The 15,000-nt window shown below is 35.3% G+C and overlaps 1 protein-coding gene across 6 annotated transcripts in view; it reads left to right on the forward strand.

Moving 5' to 3' along the window:
* Window positions 1-15,000, forward strand: part of LOC125654789 (uncharacterized protein C12orf56-like) — a 25,300-nt gene that overhangs the window by 1,546 nt on the left and 8,754 nt on the right. Inside the window, exons 2-7 of one of the 6 annotated variants that reach the window (XM_048884846.2) lie at window positions 1-288; window positions 3,212-3,377; window positions 7,184-7,260; window positions 8,943-8,957; window positions 12,934-13,075; window positions 14,492-14,601. The exon at window positions 1-288 is cut by the window's left edge and continues 725 nt beyond it. In XM_048884846.2, the coding sequence (XP_048740803.2) occupies window positions 1-288; window positions 3,212-3,377; window positions 7,184-7,260; window positions 8,943-8,957; window positions 12,934-13,075; window positions 14,492-14,601 (798 nt within the window). Of the gene's footprint in view, window positions 289-3,211; window positions 3,378-7,183; window positions 7,261-8,942; window positions 8,958-10,480; window positions 10,499-12,933; window positions 13,076-14,491; window positions 14,602-15,000 lie in introns of all 6 variants that reach the window. The other 5 variants (XM_048884845.2, XM_056145494.1, XM_048884847.2 and 2 more) reach the window with 5 other exon arrangements.

The following is a 15,000-nucleotide window of genomic DNA, read 5'->3' on the forward strand; positions in this document are numbered from 1 at the left end:
TTGCGGTAGTGATAGTATGGTCACAGAGGACAGCAGTAAGAAACCTGTTGTGGCCAATGGAAAATCTCCCGATGATGATGTGTTCTTTGTTGGTAGTTCCTTGCCCCAGAAACCCGAAATAAATATTGATGTCACATCTGATTTAGCTAGCCAGGGACATAAGGGGTCCATGCAATCATTAGTTCAGGAACCAATTGTAAATTCACGTCGTTCATCAGTGACGACAATTCGAGGCCCGTCACGGGCAGGGACCCCAGCCCTGGAGTTTGATGGCACTCGCAGTGCCAGGTAAGACGTAGGCTAGGTCACCGTGGTAACTGGGCAGCTGTTTTGAGCACTTCCACTTTTCTGACTGACCTCTCTTTGTTATTTATTTTTCTAATCACTTTTTTTTTCACCTTGTTCCCCTTTGAGAGCTGAGTTGTTGATTTTTAATCTCCGGTTGTCTCCACTTGCCGTTCCCTAACATTTTTGTTATAATTATATGTACCTCTGTCTGACTGTACTATAGTATTTCCTTCCACATCTTCGCCTAGTGCTAGCTCTTCCTCTGTTGCATATTATGCATTAATAATTATAATGTTGGCTTGTTGCAGAGTACTAGTATATTGGGGGAAATCTTCTGATGATTGGTTCTTTGTCGCTAGCTCCCAGCCCCAGAAACACAAGATAAATCTATGTTGATATTAGGGTATGGTTGGAATATGTGTTCAAGCAGGTCATTTATCAAGAGACTGAGAGCTGGTCGTGTACTTATATGTACATCAGTCTTTGCGACAATTATTTCAAAGCTCTGTAGTCCATAAACAATGTTAGACAGACTTAGTCTAGCCCAATATGTAATTCTATTTAGCAGTTTAGTAGCATGACAAGGAAAATCTATTAGACAGGGTCATCAGGAACGTGGTTTATCTGGGACACTGGTTCCCTCACACTGTCCCTGGACACTAAGAATTTGTAGAGAAGGTAGAATGTTCTATGTTGAAATTGACTGCTGTCCCAAGGATAAATTCTACCTCCCAAACCTCTAGTTCCACAGCAGATGTACACTTTATGTACGGTGTATGACTTCAATTATGTACATATAAGGCAGGCTGTAATTTACAGCTTCATTAGCAATTATAAATCTTCATTTCCTGACCCTAGATGAAGTTCCCTTTGAGAGCCGACCAGTGAAGGAGCTCCGCTATTAGTTGCATCAATGACGCTCTTTGAGAAAATCCATCCCTTGTCGGTCGCTACCTTTTGTAGGATATTAGATACCTGGACATTTAATCATTAATGTAACAACTTGTGAATTGTTCTCAAATTCCTTTTTGCATGATCATCGTAGATTATTAATCATGTTAATACTGGTCGTAGAGGTGTTACATAACTAACTGCTTCATTTGTGAGTGTAGAGGAGGCGGTAGTTTGTTTTAGTCAGTACTGAGTAGTGCAAATCAAAATGATAAATATGAGAGGTTTTTGTTTTGTAGGTAAAAATCAAAACAACACTTTCACCAATTCTTTGTGCTCATTTAGATGTATATGATTGGTTGTATATTGTTTAACGTCCCTCTCGAGAATATTTCACTCATGAGGAGACGTCACCACAGCCAGTGAAGGGCTGCAAAATTTAGGCCTATGCTTGGCGCTTATGGCATTTGAGCAGGGAGGGGTCTTTATCATGCCACACCGGCTGTGATATGGGACCTCGGTTTTTGCGGTCTCATCCGAAGGACCACCCCATTTAGTTGCCTCTTACTACTTCTAATGACAAGCAAGGGAGTACTGAGGGTCTATTCTAACCCAGATCCCCACAGGACCATACTTCAGTTGTTCTGATAGTGTAAAACACGCATACAGCTGTTACTATATAGGATAATACACATATATCTGTTCTTATACTCTCCATCACTATGTTCGTCCGATTATAAATTAATCAGACTCGAAAATACTGTTAAATATTGAGATAGAAAAACAAGAGAAACTCAATAATGCTGCTCGTTAGAATGTTTATTTTATACGTACAATCTAATCCCACCACCAAGACAAAACATGACTGTACGCATATCATATGATATCTTGAATACATGATTTACTGGTTTCCATATCGCCAGCTGATTCTACGTTTTAAACGAGCTGTAGAGTGACCTAATTAAAACACGCATTTCTGTTTATATGATAATATTACGCGACGTGTGCAGATACGCCCACTGTACACAAGCGAAATAGATATACCCATAACGAAAATGATATTAACTATATAGCGTGAAACACGTGCATCTTTTCCTATTTAGGGCAATACACATACATCTGTTTATATAGGTCAATACACAAAAATTACACATACATTTGTTCCTATATAGGGCAATAATTCCTTGATTTTGTGGATGGTGTAATGTGGTTTCAGGATATGATTCTTGTAAATTCAGTCTGAAGTATGAAAATTTGGGGCTTATGACACACACACACATGGTCAATAGCCAGGATTTCCTCATTTCTTCATTTAGTCTTTAATCTAACTATAAATCAGGGACTCTCAAAAAGATTATTAAGAATCCCCCCTATTCAGCTTCCTGGGTAGCTGAATGCCGGAGATAAGTACCTGTGTGTAGGTGTGCTACCTACGTAAGATTAACCCCTCCGACTGATAGAGCACCTGTGCTGTGGATTTTATCGTGTTTCACATTCACCTTTTTAACTTATTGATTTACAGATTCACTTTAATGAAAGCACAAAAAGAAAAGGATTTTATTCAAGCATGTGTATATCAAGGCTTCAATTGTTTAAGTGTGTCGGCTTTTTAAAAACGCTGTAAATGGTAAACCTAACAAGATAAAACAGATCTGATTGTCGGTTCTGTACTTGATTTTATAGTGCATATAATATCTGCTACACAAGTACTCAATGTGTATATTGCACGACATACAAATACCTGATGATTCATCAAGTTTGTATATATATCTTGGTTTATAAACTTTATTGTTATACAACCATTATGAAAGATTTAAAACTTGATGATAAAGTTGTATAAATGTATTAAATGGCAAAATATTCATATTAAACTATTTTGCTTTAGATGCTTTTTGTGTATGGTTCTTATGTTTTACATGTAGTGCATTTCTTTCATAATATGATACTAAATAGTAGAATGAAATATTATATAACTCTCGTTCTCGCTTTTGACTAACATGAATTTTAAAATATTCCATGCATCTGTGTTTAGTGTTCTTGGGATGACCTCGGTGTCGGATTTTGGTAGCTCCATCATTCGGATTAACACGCTGCTCAGTCCCGAGGAACGGAAGAAAACGACAGTCAGCATTTACCTCCTGAATCTCCAGTCGCCAATGTTGATGTTGATCCGCAGCGCGTGGAATAATTACCTCATCGTGAGTATATATATTATATGTATAGCATTATTTGTCAAGAAGTACTGTCTTGAAAGGACACGCATGGGCAACTTTGTTCAATTATGCTCAAGGTGAATCCAAATTGTTTAGACTGAAATATTCCAAGAAACGGGTAAACATCCAATTTCAGTTTAATTTTATCGACTGAGACTCCTGCGACCCCACTTGCAAAGCATGCTTTGATATTGCTTCACATTCATTTAAATGTTTGACTTCAAATTATATGTATGTATAACGTGTTAAACATTTATCAGACCACAAATGGATTACATGGATTTATATGGTTTGAAAGATACAGTGGACTGAATGAATGATATAGTGGACTGAATGAATGATATAGTGGACTGAATGAATGATATAGTGGACTGAATGAATGATACATTGGACTGAATGAATGATATAGTGAAATATTTAGTCAGCATCATAAATATATCGAAATATTTAGTCAATCTGATAAATATATCGAAATATTTAGACATTACGATAGATACATGTATATATCGAAATATGTAATTATCATGATGAATACATATCGAAATATTTTAAGTCGTATATATATAATTCACAGCGAATGTTTATATTTTTCAAATACATTTTTCTTTCATAATGTTATTAGTGGGAAAAATGCAAGCTATATTGGGAATTTTTTTTACAATTTTTAGGAGGGGAAAGGGCCAAAATTCAGACCCAAAATGGGCCTTAAAAAATCTCTGAATAGTAAAGAACTCCATAAAGCTTAGGAAGAAATCTTGATAGCAAGGACGTGTTAATGAAAATATTGCTGAAATAAACATGTTTTGTTGAAGGTACATAATAGTTTATGAAATATATTATGTCATCGAGTCCTGTCTTTGCAGATTATCATTGTGTGTGCATTTAGTTAAGTAAACAAAACGTAAACTGAACACTCAACCTCACTTAAATTACAGAAATTGTGTAGGTCTTGAGCAGAAAAACAGTTTAATAAAATGCTAATGATCTACCCAGCTGCATGTTATTAGAAAGAAAAATTTAGCTAACTAATGAGGGTTTGATTGATTGCTTTGTTGCTATGGGAATGTTTACTGGTTTCCAGCACAACAAATCAGCTGATGTTATATCCTGTTCTATATCTTGCAGCATTTTTATTGATTTGTTTAATGGCTCAGCTTGGGTTTTTGGTTGTATTTTTTTATTATCTAGTATTGCAATTGATCTTTATATTGACTCGTTAGTGTGCCGGTATTTATCTACGAGTCTTTGTACGACCATTTAAAATCACTTTGTATGCTGATGCTGCGAGGAGGAAGTAAAGCAGTATAGTGTCTTTGTCTTGTGAATCATGTTCACGAACAGGCTCTCCATTTGGTCCTGATTTTTACAGTTTATACAATGAATAAATGTAAAGTATTGACTCAGAGTATTTTTCATATGAATTATTGTGAAATAGGTTACACATCTGAATCTTATTTATAACTTCAGCAACAAATTTTGAATAAAGTTAATTTACTATGTACATATAATGCTATATCACAAATAGGGATTTTCCAAGGAAAAGAAAGAAAAGAAAAAAAGTGGCCAAAGATCAGTATCTATCTAGGGTTTTTTATTCTGTAGAAAGTGGGGTTACTATGAGCTAAACACAAAACAGAAATTTGAGATGTAGGATTTTATTACTTGAATGAATTAACATCAAACAGAAAGTAGAATTTTGGAAGTAATGAATATGTCAGGTCAGAGGAAAAGGAGAAATTTCACAATGAATAAAAAAACATCAGCTAAGTTAAGGCATCGTCGGAAACCCACGGTTGATTACACTTCGTTCCTCTCGATGAGGGGTCGGAAACCCACGGTTGATTAACCGTGGGTTTCTGACGATGAGTTAAGGAAGTATGAAACTGTTTAGATGGGTTAAAGTAATTTAGGATTGTTGTGGATAGATGGGACCCAAAGTAGTTACAGACAATATTACAGACTTACACATATGTAGGCTATAATGTATTTTACACTGTTGTTCGGAATTACAGGATAAGGTTTATAGAAATCTTGCGCTGTTGTACAGAATTACAGGATAAGGTTTATAGAAATCTTACATTGTTGTACAGAATTACAGGATAAGGTTTATGAAGAGATCTTACACTGTTGTACAGAATTACAGGATAAGGTTTATAGATATCTTACACTGTTGTACAGAATTACAGGATAAGGTTTATATAGATCTTACACTGTTGCACAGAATTACAGGATAAGGTTTATAGATATCTTACACTGTTGTACAGAATTACAGGATAAGGTTTATAGAGATCTTACACTGTTGTACAGAATTACAGGATAAGGTTTATATAGATCTTACACTGTTGTACAGAATTACAGGATAAGGTTTATAGAAATCTTACATTGTTGTACAGAATTACAGGATAAGGTTTATGAAGAGATCTTACACTGTTGCACAGAATTACAGGATAAGGTTTATAGATATCTTACACTGTTGTACAGAATTACAGGATAAGGTTTATAGAGATCTTACACTGTTGTACAGAATTACAGGATAAGGTTTATATAAATCTTACACTGTTGTACAGAATTACAGGATAAGGTTTATAGAGATCTTACATTGTTGTACAGAATTACAGGATAAGGTTTATAGATATCTTACACTGTTGTACAGAATTACAGGATAAGGTTTATAGAGATCTTACACTGTTGTACAGAATTACAGGATAAGGTTTATAGAGATCTTACACTGTTGTACAGAATTACAGGATAAGGTTTATAGAGATCTTATACTGTTGTACAGAATTACAGGATAAGGTTTATAGAGATCTTACACTGTTGTACAGAATTACAGGATAAGGTTTATATAGATCTTACACAGATTGCGGTTGATCATGTTTGTGAAGCATGCTTGGTATAAACATGGTTGGTGGAGTGTGTTTATCTAGCGTGTTGTCTGACTTTGTGACATATGGAATCTGATAACAGAAACACAAATTTAAACAGAATAGAATTGTCTCAGGCAAAGGAGTTTCTTTTTAAATTAATGAAAATAAGTTTCAATCCAAACAGTAAGAATTTAAACAATTTTTCACTGTACATTCAAGTCAGAACTTAAAAGAAGAAATTTAAATTTTACGGGTCTTTGTGAATGCTGGATTGAAATACTTCAACATGATAGGGCAAACGTTGTTTGGTTATTATGTTTATTGCTCAATTCATCTCTTTTATTCTACGTCACAGAGAAATGACATCGTCTAGCTCTTTCAGCTATTTAAAAGTGCTTTTTGCTGAAATGGAATGTATGAATTCATGAGTGTCAACGAATGATGGTTTTGATGTTTGAAATGGAAATAGACATTTAAAGCCGTACAATTCAAACTTAAATATGTTTATATAATGTAACTGATTATATCAACTCAGATTCATTTAAAAATATGATTCAAACATATTTGTATGTAAATTGAACTTTAAATGTTCTATGAATGAAATTCAAGTTGAAGGTTTTAATGGATTTTTTTTTAAGTACTTCACCTAAAAACATCCGAGACCAAGAATTACATCAGATAAATAAATCATTCTAGATGGTTGACTGAACAATCAATATATACTGGAATGAATGTGTGTTATTAATAATTTTCAATTAATATGAGAGAGAGAGAGAGAGAGAATATGAGACTAGAGAGAGAGACAAGACAATTTCAAAAGTTACATTTATGACTCGATCTACTAGTGTTTATACGATACTTACACATGTCAGTCTTTATCTTTAATTTGAAATTTAATGATTCTTTTTTTTCCCTTTCTTGTAGAAGCATACCCTCAATATTGATATAGAACTTGATAAAAGTTTCAAATCTAGTGCTGTAAGAAGTGGGCCCATTCAAAGGTATGATATATATATGTATGATGTGGAGAGAGAGAGAGAGAGAGAGAGAGAGAGAGAGAGAGAGAATTTTCAGAATTATACATTACATTTTTGATTCCACTGTGTATATGATACTTAGATAACTTTTTTTTAATTTTGAAATTTCGTGCAAGTTTTATTGCATTGTTTTTGCATGATGAATGGGATTTAAGTGCTTAACTTTTTATTCTGAGACATTGTATTTAAATATTTCTATATTTCATGTGTTGCAATTGGACTTGCACACAGTAGTAAAGTAAATAATTAGGACGTTTAAAAGGACTGCTTGCAAACATAGAATGATCTTAAGCTGAATGAATTAAAGAAAAATATGAATGTTTGAACTTGAATATGTGGGGAGATAGTGTTACTGGTGACAGATATAGGGTGATATGGGTAGACAGAAATAGGGTGATTTGATTGGATAGGAGGGGGCGGGTTGTTTTTATTCAGGATGGGGTGATTTGTTTGTAAACCAAGAACATGTGTAAACTAAGAATGTGTGTAAACTAAGAACGTGACTGTGTATAATTATATGATGATGATTTAAGTTTTGGAATTTATCGTGGCAAGAAAGTGTTGACTGTTTGCATCACAGTTAAATAAAAAATATATATTAAATTTCAGAACTCAAGTAAAATTACAAAACTGAAATAGAATTAGAGAACTTAAACAAAATTACATTTCTCAAATAGAATTACAGAAAACAAATAGAAATTTTACACAACTTCAAACTTAATTTTTTCTCACCCCAAATCATCATATTCCTTTTTAATATAAATTAAAAAAGATATGTGAATGATATTTTTCAACTCAGAAATGACTGAATATTTGACGAAAGTTACACCAGAAGCCAGCTTGTATAGCAGATTGAATTTTTGTCCAGAAAGCAAAAATTCAGGGGACATAATTTCAAGATTATAATCGTTTTTGATTTGGAAATAAATGTAGATATACATCTGTAAAATTTTTATTTTTTTGCAGAAAATGACTAGTATGAGTGATTTGGACTCATTTTTAAAATTCCTTTAGAATGTTTCAACAAAATGACCTTTATTATCCTTTTGAATAATATTACAAAAACAAAAAAAGCAACAACAAAAAAACAAAGTCAAAAAGAATTACAGAACTCAAATAAAATTACAAATCTTAAATAAAACTACAGGACTTAAATAAATTTACAAAAATTTCAAATAGGATTATAGAACTCAATGTAGAAATACGGAATTGAAATAAAATTATAGAACTCAAATAGATTTACAGAACTCAAATTGAATTATAGAACTCAAATAGAATAACAGATCTCAAATAAAATTATAGAACTCAAATGGAATTTTAGAACTCAAATAAAATTACAGAACTCAGATAGAATTGCAGAACTCGCATAAAATGACTCATTTCAAATGTTAAACTAATCTAAGTATCTATTATTTTAGTGATTGTGATTTGTATAGACTGTGATCGACATTCGCTAATTTATTATTTTTTTTTTGGTGGTGGGGGGGGGGGGGGGGGGGGGGCTCTGTTACTGTCCGGGTGATCGACATTCGCTTATTTATTATTTTTTTTGGGGGGGGCTTGGTCTGTTCCTATCCAGGTGAGTGAGAGAGGTCTTCAGTGGGTTATTGATTATTATCTGGTTTTGTTTTTTGTTGTGTGACCAGAATTCCCAAGTACAGGTAAGACCCCCATGTTGTGTCCACTGCTGTCAATCTCCCTGACCAGGGAAACCTCACCCTCTGTTGTAAATTTTCTAAATTCACACTTTGTGGGTGTTTGTCCATGATCAGCTGAGGTGAAACACATATCAAATACTTCTGTCCATCATTCATTCACTGGCTACCTAGACAACACACACAGCTCTCAGTTCTGAAACTCACGTTCCTCCGCACAGATCACGTCAAGTTCAGTGTTAACTACAGTTCCATAGGAGGGTGGAGGTTAGAATAGCAAATTCTCCCTGTGGTGGTTCACGGAAGACCCAATCTTGGAAACCTTGATGATGATCATTAATAATGTCTACAAAGTTTTTCTGTTTTTACAGTGTTGTATTGCTTAGGCTACACTCAGCAGGTTATCAGTATTTTACTGCCTTAGGCTACATTCAGCAGGTTATCAGTATTCTACTGCCTTAGGCTACACTCAGCAGCTTATCAGTATTTTACTGCCTTAGGCTACACTCAGCAGATTATCAGTATTTTACTGCCTTAGGCTACACTCAGCAGGTTATCAGTATTTTACTGTTAGGCTACACTCAGCAGGTTATCAGTATTTTACTGTTAGGCTACACTCATCAGGTTATCAGTATTTTATTGCCTTAGGCTACACTCATCAGGTTATCAATATTTTACTGCCTTAGGCTACATTCAGCAGATTATCAATATTTTACTGCCTTAGGCTACACTCAGCAGATTATCAGTATTTTACTGCCTTAGGCTACATTCAGCAGGTTATCAATATCAGTATTTTACTGTATTAGGCTACATTTAGCAGGTTATCAGTATTTTACTGCCTTAGGCTACATTCAGCAGGTTATCAATATCAGTATTTTACTGTTTTAGGCTCCACTCAGCAGATTATCAGTATTTTACTGTATTAGGCTACTCAGCAGGTTATCAGTATTTTACTGCCTTAGGCTACACTCAGCAGGTTATCAGTATTTTACTGTATTAGGCTACACTCAGCAGGTTATCAATATTTTACTGCCTTAGGCTACATTCAGCAGGTTATCAATATCAGTATTTTACTGCTTTAGGCTACACTCAGCAGATTATCAATATTTTACTGCCTTAGGCTACACTCAGCAGATTATCAATATTTTACTGCCTTAGGCTACACTCAGCAGATTATCAGTATTTTACTGTATTAGGCTACAGTCAGCAGGTTATCAGTATTTTACTGCCTTAGGCTACATTTAGCAGGTTATGAGTATTTTACTGTCTTAGGCTACACTCAGCAGCAATGTTTTGACTGAAATCAAATCTATAAATTGGGCTTCAAGTATAATTTGAGAAATTTCACTGTCTGCATTTTACAACTTGGTATAGAGATTGAAGTAGTTTTTATGTACATTCCTTCTATAATGACTGAATGTGACTCACTTTATGATTTAACATACACATGTACTTTTACAGAGCTAAGGACTATTGAAGATTACAATATTAAGATTATGATTGTGTTTTAATTTCTGTGTTTACTCCAGCAGAAAATCTGTGAAAAGGTGTGTGATCTGCACAATTAACAATCTTCTTTTTTTAATATCCTTGAACCACTGCTGCTTGTATAGAATGGTAGTACAGGCATACGCATTCATTTGAGTATCATCCATATTTTTAGCTCACCTGCGCTGAAAGCTAATGTGAGCTTTTCTGATTGAATTGTGTCGGACTGTTGTCTGTTCATACCACATTTTCAACTTCTTTTCAATAATCACTAAACCGATCTTAACCAAATCTATCACAAAGAACACATGAGTAAAGGGGATTCAGGTTTGTTTTGAATAAGTTCATTTGAATTTCCAAGACAAGACACTATCACATATCACACTGTCAGGTACGTAGTGGTGGTGGTTAAAGGTAACAAGAGATAAGACACTATCACATATCACACTGTTGGGTACATTGTGGTGGTGGTTAAAGGTGACAAGAGATAAGACACTATCACATATCACACTATTGGGTACATTGTGGTGGTGGTTAAAGGTAACAAGAGATAAGACACTATCACATATCACACTGTTGGGTACATTGTGGTGGTGGTTAAAGGTGACAAGAGATAAGACACTATCACATATCACAGTGTAGGGTACATACTTAGTGGTGGTGGTTAAAGGTAACAAGAGATAAGACACTATCACATATCACACTGTTGGGTACATTGTGGTGGTGGTTAAAGGTAACAAGAGATAAGACACTATCACATATCACACTGTTGGGTACATTGTGGTGGTGGTTAAAGGTGACAAGAGATAAGACACTATCACATATCACACTATTGGGTACATTGTGGTGGTGGTTAAAGGTGACAAGAGATAAGACACTATCACATATCACAGTGTTGGGTACATAGTGGTGGTGGCTAAAGGTAACAAGAGATAAGACACTATCACATATCACAGTGTAGGGTACATACTTAGTGGTGGTGGTTAAAGGTAACAAGAGATAAGACACTATCACATATCACAGTGTCAGGTACATAGTGGTGGTGGTTAAAGGTAACAAGAGATAAGACACTATCACATATCACAGTGTTGGGTACATAGTGGTGGTGGTTAAAGGTGACAAGAGATAAGACACTATCACATATCACAGTGTCAGGTACATAGTGGTGGTGGCTAAAAGTAACAAGAGATAAGACACTATCACATATCACAGTGTTGGGTACATTGTGGTGGTGGCTAAAGGTAACGAGAGATAAGACACTATCACATATCACAGTGTCGGGTACATAGTGGTGGTGGCTAAAGATACAAATGATGTTTTCAGAGCAATCAAGATTTTGATATTTGATAGGTTGCCATAGTTTCTTATTCTCCGAATCCCATCTTCTCTAACGACCAATTTCATGTGATCCCATCTTCTCTAATGAATAACCACAGGTGATATCTTCTCTAATGGATAACCACAGGTGATCCTAGGTTCTCTATTGAACAACTCCTGGTGAGGTGATCCCATCATCTCTATAGAGCTAAGTGAACAACTCCAGGTGGTCTCATTTCTTTAATGAACAACTACAGGTGATCCCATCTTCTCTAATGAACAACTCCAGGTGGTCCCATCTTCTCTAATGAATAACCACAGGTGATCCCATCTTCTCTAACGAATAACTACAGGTAATCCCAGGTAAGGTGATCCCATCATATCTATAGAGCTAAACGAATAACTACAGGTGATTCCATCTTCTCTAACGAATAACTACAGGTAATCCCAGGTAAGGTGATCCCATCATATCTATAGAGCTAAACGAATAACTACAGGTGATTCCATCTTCTCTAACGAATAACTACAGGTAATCCCAGGTAAGGTGATCCCATCATATCTATAGAGCTAAACGAATAACTACAGGTGATTCCATCTTCTCTAACGAATAACTACAGGTAATCCCAGGTAAGGTGATCCCATCATATCTATAGAGCTAAACGAATAACTACAGGTGATCCCATCTTCTCTAACAAATAACTACAGGTGATCCCATCTTCTCTAACAAATAACTCTTGGTGCAGCCTGTTGCAGCTGTACATGCAGGTAGTCTCTGTTGCTCCTGGAGACAAATTGAAATTCTGAATTTGTCATGAGATAGCTTGCAGTGAGCATTGTGACTTTGCTAGGGTCTGTTATTAACAATGTGCAATCCTTTTGTTATTCTTTTCTTTCATGCCATCCATATGTGTACTAGCATCAGCGAATATTTAGTTGCATTTTTATTTGCACATGCATACATATTTCCTTCTGATTGATTTTATTTGCTAATTTTAATTTTTTCACAAATTTTTTTTAGAGATTATAATTTTCACCTTTATAATGTGTCACATTTATTTGATAGAGAGAAAAAATATAATAACATTATTGTTTTCACAGTGATGGTCATGTTTATGAAATATATATTTGTCCATAACAAATGCTTAGAAAAAACTAAACTAGCATTTTCTTGTTTTAGAGAAAAGATGGAGGTCCTGTTTAATGCATTAAAGCGTGATCTTCTTAGTCCAGAAAACTCCATGGAGGACACTTTTTCTCTCCTCAATGAGCTCAAAACTGCCACCGAGAAAAACTTCACCCTGAAGAAGCTCTTCTGGAAAGTGAGTATTCTCCACAAGGATAACACACCAGCCCCCACCACCACCACCAACTCATTATGACAGTATCAGCCTGCATTTGATGCCCCCCAAAACTTTGACCAGTGACCACCAATTCATCATTGTTTCCTGATCTCCATAAAACAGAAAAAATGGATAATTTTACTTATGAAAATTACACACATCCCATCAAGACTGATTATTATATCAGTTATAAAAGTGCATGGTTAAAAATGATTACCTCTTGGGAGGGGGGATGTGTGGAAGAACATTAAGCCACAAGGCAGACACAGACCTAGGGTTTAAAACATAAAAAAACTGATTAACAGTGTAGTGTTAATTACTTGTCTTAAGACATTTTACTAATGTGAGAAACAACTGACATTTAAAAAAGTAGCATATTTACCTCCCAGGCTGAAGAGCGTTATATGAACCTTTGACAGATTTATCTTCTGAAAATATATATTCAGATTGCAGACACATTTGGGTACAAATTTATGCAATTAAAAATTTTGCGGCATGATACTAAATCACTAGAATAAGCCAAAATATTATCCTGTGGAAAGAAAAAAAACCCAGGGGACGTCCAGCTATTGTATTGAATATCAAGATGCAACTGCAGTGGTTTCTTGACGTCATTGGATATACTGAAAGTTAACACAAGCGGATTATGCAAGAATTATATATCACTAGATTGTAAGATTTGTACATTGTCAGAGATTTTTTTTTTACCCCTTGAATCCAGGGGCCAGGGCCCTCAAGTTTGGGAAAAATAGCAATATTTGATTAAAATTGGGAAATTTGTTTCATACAAAAACTAAGAAAAACAAGCAAAAAGTTAACCATTTGATATTTTATTATCAATGTGGCTTTAACAAGCCTTAATTTCCAGTTTTTGGGAGAGAAAAAACTGTCACAATTTTTTGCAACAGAGTGGCATGCACTGATGTTGGATGGCCCCTCATGGCGTATTCTCATCAAAGCATCCATCATTTGGGAATTTTTAGGAATCATTTTGGGGAAAACACCTGCTTTTCATCATTGGGAATGGGGCCAAATTTTGAATTTCGGCCCTCTACAAACCCTAAAAACAATCTCTGGTTGTTTCTATATTGGAATACTGCAGGGGAGGGGGAGGAGGGTACATGTCTTCATTGGCCTCTTGTATCACCAGTACGTAACTGTGTTTTCTCATTCCTGCCGAGAAGTTTGTGTTGTTTTACATTCCTTTCTAACATTTTTTACTCGTGTAGAGACGTCATCATTTTTAGATGAAGTGCCACAAATTATGATTTAAGGCCATAGTAGTGAGGGGTCATTATCATGCCAATGCCTACCTCCATTTTTAAAATCATATGTGACTTTCACTTCAAAACTTTATGGAAATTCTTTTTATTGATCTTGTGAATTGTTTTCCAGAATGCAGACATGTTTTTATTCCTGGTACGACAGACTCAGCGTTATCTTCCAAAGTCTCCAGTCAATGTGAACACAGAGCATGGGCGTGTCCAAAGAGCTGACGAGCTCGAGTAAGTAAACATCAACAAAGTATCCAAAAATTAACGTCCTATCAGTGCTGAATGTGTATTGATAAATATCAATTCACTTAACATAGTCTATAGAATCTATAGAGAGTGCCTGGGCTGTTACTGAGCCCACACATATTCTATAGAGTGCCCAGGCTGTTACTGAACCCACACATATTCTATAGAGTGCCCGGGCTGTTACTGAACCCACACATATTCTATAGAGTGCCCAGGCTGTTACTGAACCCACACATATTCTATAGAGTGCCCGGGCTGTACTGAGTCCACACATGTTCTGTAGAGTGCCCTGCCTGTTACTGAACCCACACATATTCTATAGAGTGCCCAGGCTGTTACTGAACCCACACATATTCTATAGAGTGCCCAGGCTGTTACTGAACC

This window comes from Ostrea edulis, chromosome 7, assembly GCF_947568905.1.
Source record: "Ostrea edulis chromosome 7, xbOstEdul1.1, whole genome shotgun sequence".
NCBI classification, from domain to species: Eukaryota; Metazoa; Mollusca; class Bivalvia; order Ostreida; family Ostreidae; genus Ostrea; species Ostrea edulis.